The sequence below is a fragment of the Tyto alba genome, unplaced genomic scaffold (genome assembly GCF_018691265.1).
Source record: "Tyto alba isolate M040663 unplaced genomic scaffold, T.alba_DEE_v4.0 Super-Scaffold_8, whole genome shotgun sequence".
In the NCBI taxonomy this organism is placed as follows: domain Eukaryota; kingdom Metazoa; phylum Chordata; class Aves; order Strigiformes; family Tytonidae; genus Tyto; species Tyto alba.
In genome coordinates, this window is record NW_024881329.1 from 21,303,144 (window position 1) to 21,319,205 (window position 16,062).

Below are 16,062 nucleotides of genomic sequence, written 5' to 3' on the forward strand. Positions count from 1 at the left end.
CGTCCCGCCCCTCACACCGACACCGAGAAGCCGCCGCCGCCGCTCCCGCCATTTATTGCGCTAAAGGGGCCCCGCCAGCCGCTCCAGCTGCCGCGGGTTGGAGCCGCTCAGGAACCGCAGCTCCTCCTTGCCGGCCTCGGTGCGCGCTACAAGAGAGAAAAAGGTTCGTTAGGGGCGCGGCCGCACACCCCACACACCCCCCCCCCCCCCCCCCGCCGCCCCCCGCCCGGAGCTGACCTTGCTCGTGCTGCAGCCACTGCCGGTCCAGGTAGTAGCGGTAGCAGCTCTCGAACTCCTTCGGGTTGTAGTTGGGGACCGTGATGGGGACAAAGGGGTCCAGGGCGTCGAAGCCCTCCTGCGGAGCAGAGCCGAGGGTGAGACACCCCCCACACACACCCCCCCCCTCGAACCGGGAGGCGGCTGGGGGGAGGGCTCGGCTTGGCCGCAAACGAGCTCAAGCAAGGGAATGCAAAGAATAAAGTTACGGATTGAAGAGGGACTGAAGCGTCGTTACCACCCTGGCCTGAAAGCCCCTCCCCGGGCAGGACGGGGGGGCCCGGCCAGGACTCACCTTGCCCAGCAGCTCCTGGGGCAGATAGGCAGAACTGGGTTTGAAGAGAGAGCCGGTCTGGCTGAGGGTTGTCACAATAGCACCTCCACTCTAAAACGTAGATTAGAAACCTTTTTAGCTGCAACCACAGTATTTGGGCAGTAGTTTGATTCTAAACAAGTGAGGTATTGTCTTTCATCTTCCAGTTACTTCAATTCCAAAACTATGTAATTTACTTCTTATGTGAACCCTAGCCACTCCAAATACACATGCAGCCCAGGGAATATATAGCTGGTGTTTCCAGTGCTGGCATTTAAACATGCCATGGCTTTCTACTGAAACAACTGAAATACTTTTAAAAGGACTTTTCTATATACTCTTAAACCTCAACACTACCTGTTAGAGATACTGGCATCCAGTAAAATGAACAGGAAGCGGAGGGAGTTGACCTCTGATAGCAAAATACTTAGAAACTAAAAGTTCTCATTAGTTCAAAAAATCATGAAGTGTCAAAATGGGTATTAAATACTTCTAGCTCAGGGTCACAAGTGGCACGGTGATCAAGAAAAGCACTGGTACATATTTGACCTGTTCTTACTCTCTTTGGGTAACGTCAGAAACACTGACAAGATACTAACCCCTAACGCACTGTGCTCACTCTCCTTTGCCGAGGGAACAGTGTGATGTTAGATTTGCAGCTTTACACCTAGCAGCGTGTAGCTTTAATTGCTGAGAATAACACACCCGAAGGTACAGACTGGAACTCACCCAATTATTCATCATCATCTTCCTTAGATTGTACACAAGTGTCAGCTCCTCTGGAGAAACCTGGTGAAGGTTGTCTGCGTTACTTTTTTTTTTGCCAGCAGTTTCTATCTGACACATAAATTCCCCTCCCCTACTTTAAATTAGACTGGAAGGATCATTTGCATCCTTTAGACTCTTTTTCTTTGCTTTTACTTAGCACTGTAGCATTCAGCCATAGTAATGTTACACAGAGAAACACCCAAACCTTTCCTGCTATAATGAGACGTATATGTATTTTTTACTTACTGAGAAAAGTTTCTTCAGTAGAAATTGTCTAATGCACAACATGAATTTTACAGGTCGCTCCAAGCTAGCAAAGCCAAATGTACGCCTTTCAGGGATTACCACAGAACTTAAAAATGAACAAAACACCCTCCCCTGCAGTTGGAATGCAGAAATATCATCAGAGCAGATCACTTCTTACAGGGCTTTTGTCTTCCTTCTTTAATGTAGTCCTTCCCCAGAGCGCATTGACGCCGTCCACTGCCACAAGAAGTCGGAATGAGCCCAGATGACATTGCTGCTTTATCTCTTTCAGCACAACCCCTACAGCATCGCTGGCATTTCTCACGCGAGCTAAACCCTTTAAATAGGAAAAGCCACATAACTCAGGTTGGTTTTCTTGTTAATATATAATGCTGGCAACTTTGGGCACTGTCTGCCCATTCTAAGGGGGAAGGAAGATAAAACAACAGTCTACAGTCTGTTCCTTTCAAAGGAGTAATCTGGTCTAAGGTACTGAGCATCAAAGACGTAGGAACTTTCAAATTCTAATTTTTGCTTCTACCCAAGTTCTCTGTACAACTTCCTTTACAGATCCATCACATCTTCCACAATGGATGTTATAGCCACCTTGTTGATAGGGAAATGCTCTCCATTTCCTAGAATTCATATTTGTAAAATCTTTAGAAGCAGTTGATCTACATACACAATGATGGGATCTCCTCATAAAAGGTGAGACAAAGCCAGAAGCAGTTGTTACTCCTTACCTGCTCCACCACTTCACCCAGCGGTCTGCCCTCCTCAGTGCTTTCTTGCTTGCCCCACACATATTTTTTTTGTGTTTTTATCTGTGGTAAGAGAACTACAATTAGACTGGGAACTAAGTAGTGCAAAGGCAGTTTGGCAAGTCTGGATGGCAAGATTCCTAGTTCTTTGCCAGCATTAAAGACTAGTGCAGAATCTGGGAGAAGTATTCATGGCAAATAGCCATCCCACAGGGGGGACTTAAAGTACTTCTTTTTCTACAAAAACTGAATTCCAGTGAAGGGTAGGGTTTGGGTTTGTATGCAATAAAAGCGCATGCATTAATACACAAAGCATTTTTAGAAAATGAGCAAATCTAGAACTTGTGTCAAGGTGCTCAACGACAGGAAGCACGTGCACATGCAGTCCCTGAGAAAGGATCCTGTGGGTAGTTCTTAGCTACTAACCAAGACAACTTGACAGGCTCTACAAACCTCTTTTAGGAAGCGTTCATTTGAGGCTTTGAAGTTCTTAAGCCAGACTGATGCTTGCAAAGGCTGATCAAGCCGTTCTTTGTTGTAGGAAGACTGTATAAGCTCCCTGCAGTTTTTCACCCAGAGGTGAGCTGTAAGCAAAATAAAACAGTTGCTTTTTTTTTTTTAAGTCAAAATAATTATATGAGTTGGGTGGTGAGGGGTGTGTTTGTATGTCTTATCCTTACTCTGCTAAGAATTTCTGGTAAGAAAAGTCTGCAATTCTTAATGGAGAAGACTCTCCCTTGAGAACAGAGGTCACACAGACCCACACACCGTGTGTCTCCTGTCATACTCACTAACAGCAGGAAAAAGACAACTGACTATAAGTATGTGAGAGCAGGTGAAAACAACTGTTCTAGCTTATTTTGGGGGTTTGTGCTTTATAAGCCTTTTCCTACTATGGAAAAACAAAGATAATTTGCTGTGGCCTACCCTACATCTTTCTCCGGAAGCAGCATCTTCCGGACCAGTATGTGTATTTGATGTAATAACACAGACAGCATCGGTATTTCTTACCGTCTGGGATGTGCAGCACCAGCCAGCCTTGCCTTACACAGTAGTGAACTACGTGACACAGAGTCATAGTTTTCCCTGTTCCTCTTTCACCATCTCCAACATGAACTGTCAAGGAAAGTCTCTGAAAAAAACACTTAAATTTATACTTGACTGTAATTCTTTCACAAAAGACATAAAGGGAGTTCAAAGCAAGGAGGGCACTCCATCATGCTTTTGTTCAGCAGCAAACCTAGCCTAAAGTTTCTTCTCTCTCTATGCCCCCACCCCATGACATCAGAGCTGATGATTCCCATTCCCTTAGTTGTGCTTATAGCCCTGGTGTAGATCTGTGCCATAAACCAAACTGGGCTTAGAATAGAAGTATACAAGCTTCATGACCTTCCCAGACTAGCTTTGCTGACAACAGACATGTGGCAGAACCACCTCCTGAAGACTAAACCACAGTGGGCAGCACAAGATCAAAACATCACCCTCATCCGCGCAAATTCACCTGCTTATATTTAACTTGCATTCTACCATCAAGTGAGTGATAAAGGATACAGATCACATATCTGACAGCTGGGTGTGCAAAATTGGAGCTTTTCAGGTAAGTGAAAAGTTCTAGAGCTGGTTTTCTCACCATCAGGCAGGCTTCATTGAAGGTCTTAATCTGAGAAAAGGAACAGAATGTGAACAAGAAGCCAGGTGCTGGCCCACTAAAGCTGTTCCTGGCATGCCTCCATCTCTGACTGGTACTGGTCAGGGTCTGAATGTCCACTGCTCTCCCCTTGTCTACCAGACCAGTCATGCCATCATAGAAGTTTATCAGGTTGGAAAAGCCATGCTGACTACCCCTGATGATTTTCTTGTCCTTTGTGTGCCTGGAAATGGCTTCCAGGATTAGCTGTTCCATCACATTCCCAAAGACCAAGGTGAGGCCGAGCGGCCTGTCAATGAATCAGAAGTCAGTCACCTAGAATTACTAATTCACAGGTAAGAAATCTGTTCCTAAACTCAAGTAGGCAGTCTGCATCAGTTGCTTACGTGTAGCCTGATCCAGTCACAGCATGATCTGTCTCACAACAGAAATCAAGAGGCAAGATTTTTTGTTGCTGATATAAACCTATTTCACGAGACAGCCTGTTTCATACAGAAACATAACTGTGGAAAATATTTCTGTAATTCATTACGTACTCAAAAGTTAGAGATTAAAAATATTGGATAGAATGCTGCATAAGGTGGAATTCTCACACCCTCCTGCCACTATTCTGTTAGGTTGACTCCTATCTTTTAGATGTGGAAAATAACAGTAAGGACCAGGAATAATGGCATTCTTGAGCACATCACTCTCTCTTATTCCAACAGAGAAGCATTGTAGTTACCAGATGGATCTGGTTCTTCCCACATACCAGTCCACTCCCTACAAATCTGCTCCAAGACAAAATACCTGCTGCTGGAACCGATAGGGCAGTCCATGTGGAAACACAGCTTTCACCTCCTCGAGTGGAATGCTGTAATGGCGACCCTCGTGGTGTTCTGTATGGTTGGCCTGGGAAGGTAAAATGCAAACTGTGACACTTAGGAAAGTCTGATACATGTTTTCTGGATACAGAAGGCCTGAGAGAATGGAACTGGGGGGGGGGGGTGGAGTGCTCAATCGAAGCAACTACTTACTGAGAGTTAGAAGAACTAACATGTTAAAAGTAAACCAGGAATTGTAGTATCAGGACACTAGTGGCAGATGCTTAGGAAGCATCTAAAGAAAGGATATCCTACCTGGCAATAAACAATAAAGGGATTCCTTGAGCTTGTAGATGAACCATGGTGTTTTGGGGGCACCGGTGGCCCTACGCTTCATGAATTTATATAATCTTTTATTAGTCCACATGTACTTCTGGTCACCACAATATCTTAACAGCAATATGATCCTCTTTTGAGTTATCTGCAGGATTCAAACTTACTTTAAATCTGCAACAAAATTATGTTTTCTGGTTTGCCTTTTGTTGTTTGTCTCTCAATAGTAATTCCTAATTTGCCTTGTTAACTAGTACTGGTTGCTTAAGAACTCATGATCTGTTTTCTGGGGCAATAATTTCAAGTCCCTTGTTGTGACATAAGTAGTCAGTATTATTCCTCCAGTGGATTCACATTATTCTGCATTTATTTATATTGATTACTTTAAGATATCTGACTATGCACTCGAAGAAGCAGTTGTTGGTGGTATCTGAAAATTTAATACCTGTTTCATGCCTCATTATACAGCCTTGTTTTTTCCTTTCATTATTCTTCTACCATGCAATACTTGCAAAGATTGGTTTAGTCATCAGTTTGTGTGTCTTGTATAATTAGGACAGTACACAGAGACACTATTCTGCAGTACTTCCTCTGTGACTTTTACCAACTTTTGTGCCAGGCTTTGTCTGGCTTTTTTAGCAGCTTTGTGCAAAGCTCTGAAGCTTGTATTATGTCCCGCTCAACGCTTTCTGCACTTTTCCATGGATTTAAAGTGAAAAATCCTCCTCTTTATTCTTGTGCATGCCAATCTCCTGCTTACATTTTGGTTCAGATGGAATCAAAATATAACAACTGCTTTGTTTTCTTTATTTTGCATAATAATGATCCAGGAGAAGTAGTTTTATTTACTATGCAGAAATAAAAAGAAGCAGTCATTATTTCTGCCAGCTTTAGTAGATTTGGGGGCTGATCCAGACTTTCCTTGTATTCTTTATTAGCTTTGGTGTAGACCCATAGATTAATTTACTGAGGCCCAGAACAGGTGAGACAATACTGGCCAGGGCTTGGTTGCTCACCTGTACAATCTGGCTGACAAATTGTTTGCCCAGAACAAATGGATGAGGAAAAACCCCTTGCAATGAGTACTGCTACCGTGACCTGGAACCATGGAACCATGTGAGCAGCTGTACCTACAGGTTTGACTACTGCCTGCTTTTGCCACGAATATTTTGCTTTTCCCAGTTCCTTGATGGACTCTTCATGCGCAACTGCTGCAGCTCTGTTGCAGACCCCTGAATTCTCTAGCCCCAGGATTCTTGCTACATGTTAGTCTCCCTCCCTTTCTTCAGACCAGATTTTCAGTCTTTCAGCATGCCACATGCCTGTTCTCTTATCTTCCACTGTGAAAAGCCCATGGTAACTACACCCCTATTCCATACCTTACTGAGGAAGGGTGCTCACAGGACAGGTCAATGCATCCTGGACTGCATGGTTTACCTTGGGACAGCTGCAGGATTTGAAGTACCCACAGGTTTGCTGAACTGTTTATAGGAAGAAACCATTTGGTAACTTCAGCAAACTGCTAAACTACTTGAGTTGCCAATCTGCTGTTTACTGGTCAGTAAATCTTAGCAACAGGAAGAACATTTTTAAAACCTGGCTGGTCAGTAGCTCCTCTGCTGTAAGATGTTACTTGAAGATAGACTGAAGAGGAGACCTATTAAGAAAGACTTCATTTTTTTTCCAAGCAGAGCTGTATTTCAAACTCTGGGCTGGACTCCCTAGAGTTTTCCTGCATGTGTTGAACACAGACTAACAGCACCTGTGTTTGTGCATCACAGTGCTATCTGTGGACTTGAACAGAAGAGCAGTACTCCAGAGACCATTTTCAGTCTCAGTTTCATCACTGCCTTGCTGCATAACCTTGGGCAAATTCCTTCACTCTTCAGCTCCTACATCTATAAAGTGAGTCAGTATCTTTACCATTATATTGAGTTTTGCTAATGGGAAGGTATATAAAAGCTAAGTCTTATTAAAAATTTAGCTTTCATCTGGTCTTCTTAATCCATTTTTAATGGAACTTTACGGTGCACCAGTATGAGTGCAGTCAGAGCTATCAGGTTTGCTGATGAAGCGAGCCAGCGGAACCTCTCAGCTGCAATACAGCAAGTCTGAGGAACGCTGATCTGACAAATTAATAAGCAATGGCGGTTGTCGCCAAACATCAGGCACATGAAGTCAGAATGCCACAGCCAGTTGCCTGGCAACGTAAATGGTAGGCACAGGACAGTGGGGACAATCCTTGCCATCTGGACTCTTCTGTGCAATCTATAGAGACACCCGCATCACGTGAGTAAGATCATCTGCATGCTGCTGTTTCCATAGAGACCCCAGAGGAATCAGTATTGAAAGACTCCAATTACAGAGGCAGCAGAAAAGCACCTCAAAGGCTTATTCCATTCATTTATTCCACTTCATTTTGTGCTTGAGACAGAGTGTGAGGCTGGAATTATGATCCTGGAGAGCTGTGCTGTGGTCATCTGGGGTGTGTTTTTTATCCCCCTTCATAGCCAATTTGGGGAGGTTAGTCAGGGAAGAATAACCCTGGAGTTGAAATTAATGGTGTCTGATGGCAAGCTAAGCCACATCTGAGCTTCTGCAATACACAGTCTAGCTCATCTGTGCAACTACAGAGAGGGAATCAATACTTGTTCCCAGGAGCTTTCAGTCAGAGGACCAGCCCTGTCTTATTTAAACCCAGGCAGGTGCACTGCACAGCCATGGCCTGTTTTCCTTTGGGCTGGGGATCATGGTCAACATGCCTATTATTAGGCCTGTGTACTCCCTTCCCTTATATTTACTAGAACAACACAATCCCAGTAAGCACTCCCGGTCCCAGCATGTCCACAGGCAGACTGACAGAATTTAGGCACTTGCTGTCTGACAGTAACAATTGTGGCAGTAACTCACCGGGTCATTCTCACTGGTACAGAAAAGTGCTCTTGATCTTTCTGCCAGTGTTTGGACATCCTGGCTGACAACAGAACTTAAGCAATACTTGGCTGCCGTGTGGAGGGCATATCCATGGTCCAACTAAGAAAAGAAAAAGGCAAACAGACAACAAACTTCTCAGCAATCAAAGATTACCAGTAAAAAAATCCAGTTAGTAGTTTATTTTGTACGCTCATTGCATGCAAATTATGATGGGGTCAAGGTAGCATGCAATACAGAATAGAATTCTCCATAATTAGAATAAAAATTCATCATTAGAATATAAATTCATCATGAAAAAACACATTTCACATTTAGATGGCTGCTTCAAAACCACTTCCACTCACTTAAGTCTGTTACCACCTTAAGTCATCTAGAGATCCAACCCAAAAGATATCCCCGTCAAGATTGCTTAAGAGCACAAGTACAGACATTAGTCTTATTACTGGGAAGTTCCCACAATGTTTCTGCTTGCACCAATGAATAGTAGCTAGTACCTTGAAAATTCAAGCTGTCTAATAATCCATAATCACCTCAATTATTGAGGGATTAGTGCCGTGCTGCCCACTATTTGATATTTATAATTACATTCCCTGCACTGATTTTCCTAACTGTGTTCCTGCATACAGACTCTTCCATTATAATACAGACGTGGCTGAGAAACTGAAACAGCCAGCTAAGCTGATTAATTCTTTTTTCCATAGGCAGACTGCTGAAGCATGCCTGTAAAGCCTAGCCAAAATAGGCAAGAAAGTGAGTAGCAGAAGGACAAGCATTTTATTATGCTATGGTGAAAGAAAATATAACCATTTGTCAATGAATAAAAAAAAGCGTATCCTCCAAACAGAGGCTGTGACCAAAGCAAGCAAAACTGAAAGCCATCCTTCATATTACTGACTGGAACAGTTGCAGGCTCCAACTGTAAACAGAGCAAGTAGTTTCCTATTTTGTCTGCTAAGATGAGAGTAGCCATAAACTAAAGTTTAGAGACAGGAACAGCTGTTTCAGTTCTCCATGGCATGATGCAATTCTGCTGTCATCCGAGTTTTCCTCAGGGGGTCATTTGAAAGCCACAAGGGCTCGGAAGAAAGTGTAATGTCAGATCACCCCACATCCCATGTTAAACACACAATGGACTCCTGAATCAGCATTTCAGTACTCGCTCTCCTTTTAGGGAAGGAATTAAACTGGTTTGTACTCAACACTAGATACCTATATAGCAAACTACTGCAGTGTAAATATGGAAGATCACTAAACACTCATTTCTATCATCACATTCTTCTCTTGTTCCCACAATGTTCCTTTCTTCCTCAAATTCAAACGACCATTTAGGATGTCTTATTTGCTATGCTTAGTTTTAGGTCCACAAAAATGACATTTTACTGCCTAGAGCAAGGCACTAAGATGCTAATTTAATACATGAATAACTGGAGCATGCAACTATTGTCACCTATTCACCTAGAAAATGTCAGCCCAAAGTCATTCCTAGTCTCTCTCATTTTCTTTGAGCATCCTGCATTTCCTCCTTCTCAGGTCTCAAGTGAAGGTATTGGGGCTGTGAGCTTTGCTTACTTAAAAGGCAAGCTTACTGCTCTGTGGACATCCTTTCTCTGGAGTACCATACAAATCCTTGTCCCTGACCTGTGCAACAGTGAATGAGAATTAAGCAAGGATTAACTTCTTGTTCTGAGTGTGTATAGTTTTTATGTGTGTCTAGATACAACTCAAGACTTCAGCTGAATGATAGTCAAACCAATATTATCAATACCACTTTTTTTAAAAGCACAATCCCAGAAGGTCAGCAGGAGTTGGATTCTCTATGGTACAAAAGCCAGTTCCTAGTAAGTTCTGTGAAGGGAGTAGAAGACAGCACAGCAAGACAGGATGCAAGTGTGAAAAGGACTTTGTCTTTAAGTTCAGTTCTCTGTTCTTGCAGCCAAGTACAGAGAATTTCTATTTTTTCATCAGAAGAACATATCCCGTCTTTAAATTACTACATCTTTCTCCTGGAATGATACCGTTTTAGAACATCACAGCTTTGAGCCTTAGCATGATAATGTGTTCCTCAAGATCACTGTGTAGCTTTGTAGTACCTGGAGACATGCAATCCTTCCTAACTCTGAGGTGCTACAGAATCAACACATGCTCCTAGAGTAGTTAATACCGCGCTACTCAGTTATCCTGAATTTGAGATACAAACTTGCATTTCACGGATTACTGCATTTCTGTTTACAAAATTCACACAGAAGTACATCTGGATTTTTAACAGGCTACAAGAATACCTTTGAGTGACCTAAAATACCACTGCTAATGCATCATATATTATGACTTTATGCCACTTGGTCCCTCCTCCTGAACAAAAGACAGTGGCTTATCACTGATTCCCTTGGCTTCGTGCAGAATGCCAGAAACCTTTCTGGTTTACTGTTGAGCTCTGTGTAGTAAATCCTAACATGTACGCAAGGTTCTCAAGTTTTCACATCATCTTTTAACAGTTTCTCCTAGTAGTGTAGAGTGGATTTTATAGTAAGTTTCCATCTGCCAAAGGACAGAGTAATCTAACTCAGATCCCTGAAATGGCAGCAATCACGTGGTATATGGAGATTAATCACAAAGTCATGTGCCGTAAGGTGGAGCTGTTCCTACATGTTTCCACATATCTTAGTCTCTAGAAAAGACTGTTTATTTCATAAAGGCTGCCATCATAAGTACAGTAGTGTACAACCAGAATCTCATCTCTAGAAGCAAGTAGTTATACAGTCATCCTATTTAATGGCTGCATATCACTATGTACTAGTGAAAAAGCACTTAAAAGACAACAGCAAACAAACCAACTGAAGTTCTTCACCATTAGAAAGTCATTCTAGATATGCAACATTAACTCCTTATGCTGTTTAAAATATAAGGAAGCTTTCCTGATAATGTAGTGCTGCTGTGTTGTTGTGGCAGAGCTAATATGACTACATCCACCTGAAGCACTGAGCCAAGTTTAGCAAAATGGTCTTCCCACCAGCAACACAGGCTTTGTGAAAGGCTGCTGGTTCTGTTCTGTATAAAGGGGTTCTTCCTTTGTGCTTTTCAGCAGTATAGAGCAAATAGATTCTCTGTTTCCCAAGAAACACTTGCACTGAAGATGTAGAATTTCAGCGTTCTGGACATTACAGAATGCCAAACTTTAGTCTTCCAACAAATGTCTCATTTAAGCCAACTATCTGGGCTTGCTTGCACATTCTCTCCCTCTCTCCAGCCATCAGAGAGAAATATAAAAGGAATAACACACACAAGCTGTCTCTCTTTCCTTTGCCCACAATGGGACCTTACATAACCCAACTTATAGGAAGCACCAAGTTTTTAGATGATGAATGTAAGAAGAATCTCACTTTTTACAGTTGTAAATTGTCATTCTGGTTCACAGGACAGCCAAAATACTAGAAGCAGCAGCACGCTATTACAGGACTTACCTTTAGAGGATGGTAGACAAGTCCTTTCAGACTTCTCAGCATTTTTCTGCAGAGACAGAAGTGGATATTTAGGTTTTTTATTATGTTTAATGTATCTTCCACTGGCACCGAATCATTCCTGCCCAAAGAGGTTAAAGTCTAGGCACACAAATAATTCAGACAAACTGTCAGAATACTCTGCAGCAATACAGATGACTACTGGTAATCAGCGTCATTTGCCTAATAAAAAAATATTCCCTTAATTATGTTGCCTTTTTTCAGAGAGACATTTATGGAAAAACCTTACAAGTAAAGATATTTTATTCATCTAGTGAGAAGGACAGATTCTCTTTTTAGGGAAAGGCATCTATTTTGACTGCAGCTGTTAAGAGATGCAAGGGCAAGGGCTACATGGTGGTTATTTTGAATAAACTTCAATAATGCAGAGACTGAAGATGCTTCTGTGTTTCCTGCTTCATCCCAATCATATATTAGTATCTACTGCTCAGCCATCTTTGATTACAACAGGAGGAAAAACCCAAAACAAACCACTTGAGGAATTGTGATGCATAAAGGCAAAAAGGTAAGTAAATTAGTTAAATCTGTAATCTATGTCAGCATTCAAGGCCTTCTTCACAGCACTTACACAACACCTTAGGAGAAAGTAATGACAATATCTAACAAAGATGCTTTAAGAATTCTTGGTTGCAGTAAGTTACACAATGCATTCAAAGGGAGATAATTACCTTGTAATTCCTTAGGAGGAACAACTGTCTTAATGAAATTAGTGGTTAACTGCAGTGTTAATGACAAAGATGATTTAACTGTATAGAATGGCATTTACAACTGTTACTGCATAGAATGAGAAAACTCCATGCTAGAGGACGTTAATTTAGTAAAGATGTTTTACATTCTTTCATCTAACAATCAATGCAAAATACATATTTTTTAAAAAAAGCCCCAGTTTTGTGATTTCAAGAACAACTGAAGATATCAGCCTGTGGAGGCTTTTCAAGTAATTTTTCTTAACCATGCTAGCATGTACAGCAGAAGAGGAAGGAGAAATTCTGTTCCACATGAGAATGTATTCTTTTTGTTTCAAATAACTGTTTTAACAGTAAAGAAAGTAGGGATGGGAAAGCTGCTTTCTCAAACACAACTCATAAAATTAAGGAGTCACAAAACCCTGAAAATTTATGTTTATTTTGGGCACCTCTAACATTCTGACAACATTCTCGAATGACTTTAACGCAAGTTGTAAGGGCTGTTCTCCAGGGTTTGTCTATGTGTCTATGTCTAAGAGCTTTAGCAAAAGAGCAGATTAAAGCTGCAGCCATTTCACTGATTTGTACCTGGATTAAGTTACTAAACTGTCCAACAATATTGTTTTATTAAAAAAAAAAAAAAACAAACTTGGCTGCTTGTGGTCTTTAAGAAAGGATTTATAAATCAGAATATAATTTGTTAGTAAAAATTATGCAAAAAAACCTTGAAAGTTATATTTGCAGACATCACTAAGTAATCCTAACCTATCGCCTCTCCAGACTAAATGAAAAACAAATTTCTGGTTGCTTGCTGTCTATATATTTACACGGGAGTGAGAAGACAATATATAAATATGTAAACACAGGACTAGAAGACAGGAACAACTTGGGGATAACCAGCGTTGCCATCTTTGGACGACTGATGTCTGCACGTCCAGTGCTGTTTCAGGGACCTATTCCCCCCAGTCTTCCCTACCATGTGCTCTCCACCGTACTCTATTATTCTCTTTTTCTAGACATACGTAGCACTAAGACAACAAAGACGCATAAAGCACGTCATTCAACCTGATCTAGAAATGGGGGCCACTAGAGAAAAACCGCGAAAACTGAAGTTCTGCTCGTAAAACCTGCAAAGGAGAATTAAAGGGAACCCGCCGCCTTTCCATTCCCGCCTCCCGGCGGACTCCCGGCTGCTTCCCTTGTTCACCGCCGCTCAGCCCCGCTTCCTCCCGCAGCCCCGCCGCCAGATCGCGCCGCGATTACCGCCCCGAGCCTCCCCTCACGCCGCTGCCCCTCAGCGCCAAGCAAGCGGCCAGCACCGGGCGATACCCCTGACCCTCACCGCTGGCGGCAGGCCCGGCCCGCCCCGCTGACAGGATCCGCCGCGCGAGACACCGAGGATGACGCGAGGCCGCTACGGGTCCCGGGCAGGGCCAAGAGCCGCGGGGCAGGCCGGCGCAAGCCCCGCCCACCGCGGGGCTAACGGCCCCATCCCCCGGCGCGGGGCGGGGCTAGCGCGGAGGGGGTGTGGCTGGGAGGGGGCGGGGCGGGGCGCGGGGAGGGCGGGGCGCCGGGCGCTCGCTCGCGGTGGAGCAGGAGCCGCCGCCATTTTGGTTTCGCTGCCTCGGCTCGGATCAGGGCCGAAAGCGGCGGCCGGTCGGTGCGGGTCCCGCCCTGGCCCCGTCCGCGCGGGCGGCCGGGAAGATGCGGCGCGGAGGAGCCCGTCCTCGGTCCCGGCCGTGTTGTCGCTGACACGGTGAGGAGCGGGCGAGCGGGCGTCGGGCGGGGACTGGGACCGCCTCAGGCCCGGAGCCCGGGGGGAGGGGAGGCTGGCCGGGGAGCCGCGGCGGGGGCCGCCCCGCCCCGCACCGGCGCCGAGGCGCGCGCTGCCCCGCATCCCCGCCGCGCCGCCCGGCCCTGCGTCCCGTTTGCGGTGCATCCCCGGTGGCGGGGCGCGCCGGGGCGGCGGCGGGGGGATCCCCGGCGGCGGCGGCGGGGGGGGGGGGGCGCCCCGGCTGGGCCCGCGCTCGGAGCGGAGCGGGGGATCCCGGCAGGGCCCTTGCGTGAAGCGGGGCGGGGGATCCCTGACAGCTTGGCCCGCGTCGGGAGGGGGCGGGGGGATCCCTGACAGCCGGGCCCGCGCCCGGGAAGGGAGGCGGGGGATCCCCGCCAGCGGGGCCCGGACGCGGGGCGTCCCGGTGACCGGAGCGGTGTGCCCGCCGGGGAGGCCGTGTGCCGGCGGGACGCCCGCAGCCGGGCCCGTGCCCTGCGGGGGTGGAGGGAGCCTGACAGCCGCGCTCATGCGTTCTGTCGGGCCCCGCGGGAGCGGGGGGGCGGGATATCACCTGACAGCTGGCCCGGTGCCGCGCTGGGGGGGCCGGGAGGGCGCGGGTCAGCCCTGGCAGCGGCCCCGGGGGAGTCCCTCGTCGGCCAGGTGCCCGTGTCGGGTTTCAGGAAGTTTCCTGGTGATCAGGTCTGTGCGCAGGTCTCTGCATCCCTGAAACTTTCATTTTTCTGTAGGGCGGAGATGGTGGGAAGAGTGTAGTCCTGCCATTATGTGAAAGGCGGTGGTGCAGGGGGAGCTGGGGGTGCTGAGGTGATGGAGGCAGGGGATGTCTTTGGCACTTTTTTTTTTTTTTTTTCATGCTTGCTGGGATATTGGCTAGTTTACTAGGTCAATGGCTTATTGACTTTTCTGCTTGCAATCCTTCCCCCCCTCCAAAAAAAAAATCATACTTCTGAAATTTTACTTTCATTGGATTTTTCATCCTATTTTAGTTGTATTGACCAGTAATTTGGGATTAGGTGGTTGAACTTAATGTATTTTAGCCTTACCCATCTCTTAGATCAGAAGCCCAAATGCATTGCTGTCCTTTCCTTTCTGTTAGATAGTCTCCTGACTTTCTAACTTCTGTTTTCACCCTTGGTTTGTGGTTCCTTCACCCTGTTAATTACCTAGCAGAGAACTAGAAAGTACTTGGAATGTGGGTTTCCATCAGATGGCCTCGGGACACGCATTCGCTCTTCTGTTAGTTGTGTGTTGTCAGGAGCCAGTAAGGGAAACCTGAGGTAGTGGGTTCTTACACTGGCTTTTCAGTCTTGTTAGGAGAGATTTGGGGAGTAGGGACCGCAGGATGGATGTGTGGTAAAAATCTTTGACTTTACATTCAAACATTTAAATATACTTAGTTTTCATTTTCAGGAACAGTGTGCCTTTTTTGCATCTTTCGTTCTTTATTTTGTCTTCCTTGCATTAATCTAGATTGCACCTGCAAAAGTAATGTTTTCCAAGAATGTGGGTTTTCTTGGGTGAATCCTGAAAGACTTGTGTTTCATGTGGTCATCCTTGAGGACCTTGAGACCATCCCTGGTGCTTCTGCCTCTGTGTGAATGGGGAAGTTGTAGCAGCTGGTTGAACATATGGGTAGAGATGGGCTCTAAAATCATCATCTGTCTGCCTACTTGAGTTCTTAAGAAGCATTCTTACTCAAAAATTAAAGCCTCAGTAGCTTTTCTAAACTGTATAAGACAGATTTTTTTTTCTTATTTTGAGGGGGTCTAAGTACATCTTGTTTTTAAAGATAAAATTATCACAACTTCTTTTTGGACTTTAGTTACATTTGATTGCTACAGGCAGTCAACAGTCATCTAAAATGCACTTAATGTTTGAGTGATAATAAACAGTAAAATAATTTGAGTCATAATTTACAAAAAGATGCATCTTCTTTTTAGGAGTTTAAGCTGTCCTTGAAGATACAAAAAACAATTTAAACACTTGG

At 44.8% G+C, this 16,062-nt stretch overlaps 2 protein-coding genes across 5 annotated transcripts in view; one reads left to right on the forward strand and one right to left on the reverse strand.

Annotated features, from left to right (window-relative positions):
• Positions 1-36: 36 nt before the first annotated feature.
• On the reverse strand, positions 37-13,720 carry DAP3 (death associated protein 3). Of its 3 annotated transcripts, XM_042785276.1 has the most exons (14): positions 13,547-13,607; positions 12,266-12,275; positions 11,541-11,586; positions 8,059-8,181; positions 4,802-4,903; positions 3,916-4,024; positions 3,376-3,468; positions 2,818-2,948; positions 2,347-2,427; positions 1,782-1,940; positions 1,319-1,378; positions 572-661; positions 238-355; positions 37-146 (listed from the first exon to the last, which is right to left on the reverse strand). In XM_042785276.1, the coding sequence occupies exons 3-14, from the start codon at positions 11,580-11,582 to the stop codon at positions 61-63; spliced, it is 1,194 nt and encodes a 397-aa protein (XP_042641210.1). In that variant the 5' UTR covers positions 11,583-11,586; positions 12,266-12,275; positions 13,547-13,607; the 3' UTR covers positions 37-60. The 3 variants fall into 3 exon arrangements, with proteins under 3 accessions (XP_042641210.1, XP_042641208.1, XP_042641211.1); XM_042785274.1 differs by lacking the exons at positions 12,266-12,275; positions 13,547-13,607 and adding an exon at positions 13,626-13,720; XM_042785277.1 differs by lacking the exons at positions 12,266-12,275; positions 13,547-13,607 and adding an exon at positions 13,411-13,503.
• A 148-nt stretch (positions 13,721-13,868) lies between these two features.
• ASH1L (ASH1 like histone lysine methyltransferase) overlaps positions 13,869-16,062 on the forward strand; it is a 63,611-nt gene continuing 61,417 nt past the window's right edge. For both annotated transcript variants that reach the window (XM_042784512.1, XM_032985423.2), the window contains exon 1: positions 13,869-14,039. The gene's annotated coding sequence lies outside the window, so the exon portion shown is untranslated. The remainder of the gene's footprint in view (positions 14,040-16,062) is intronic.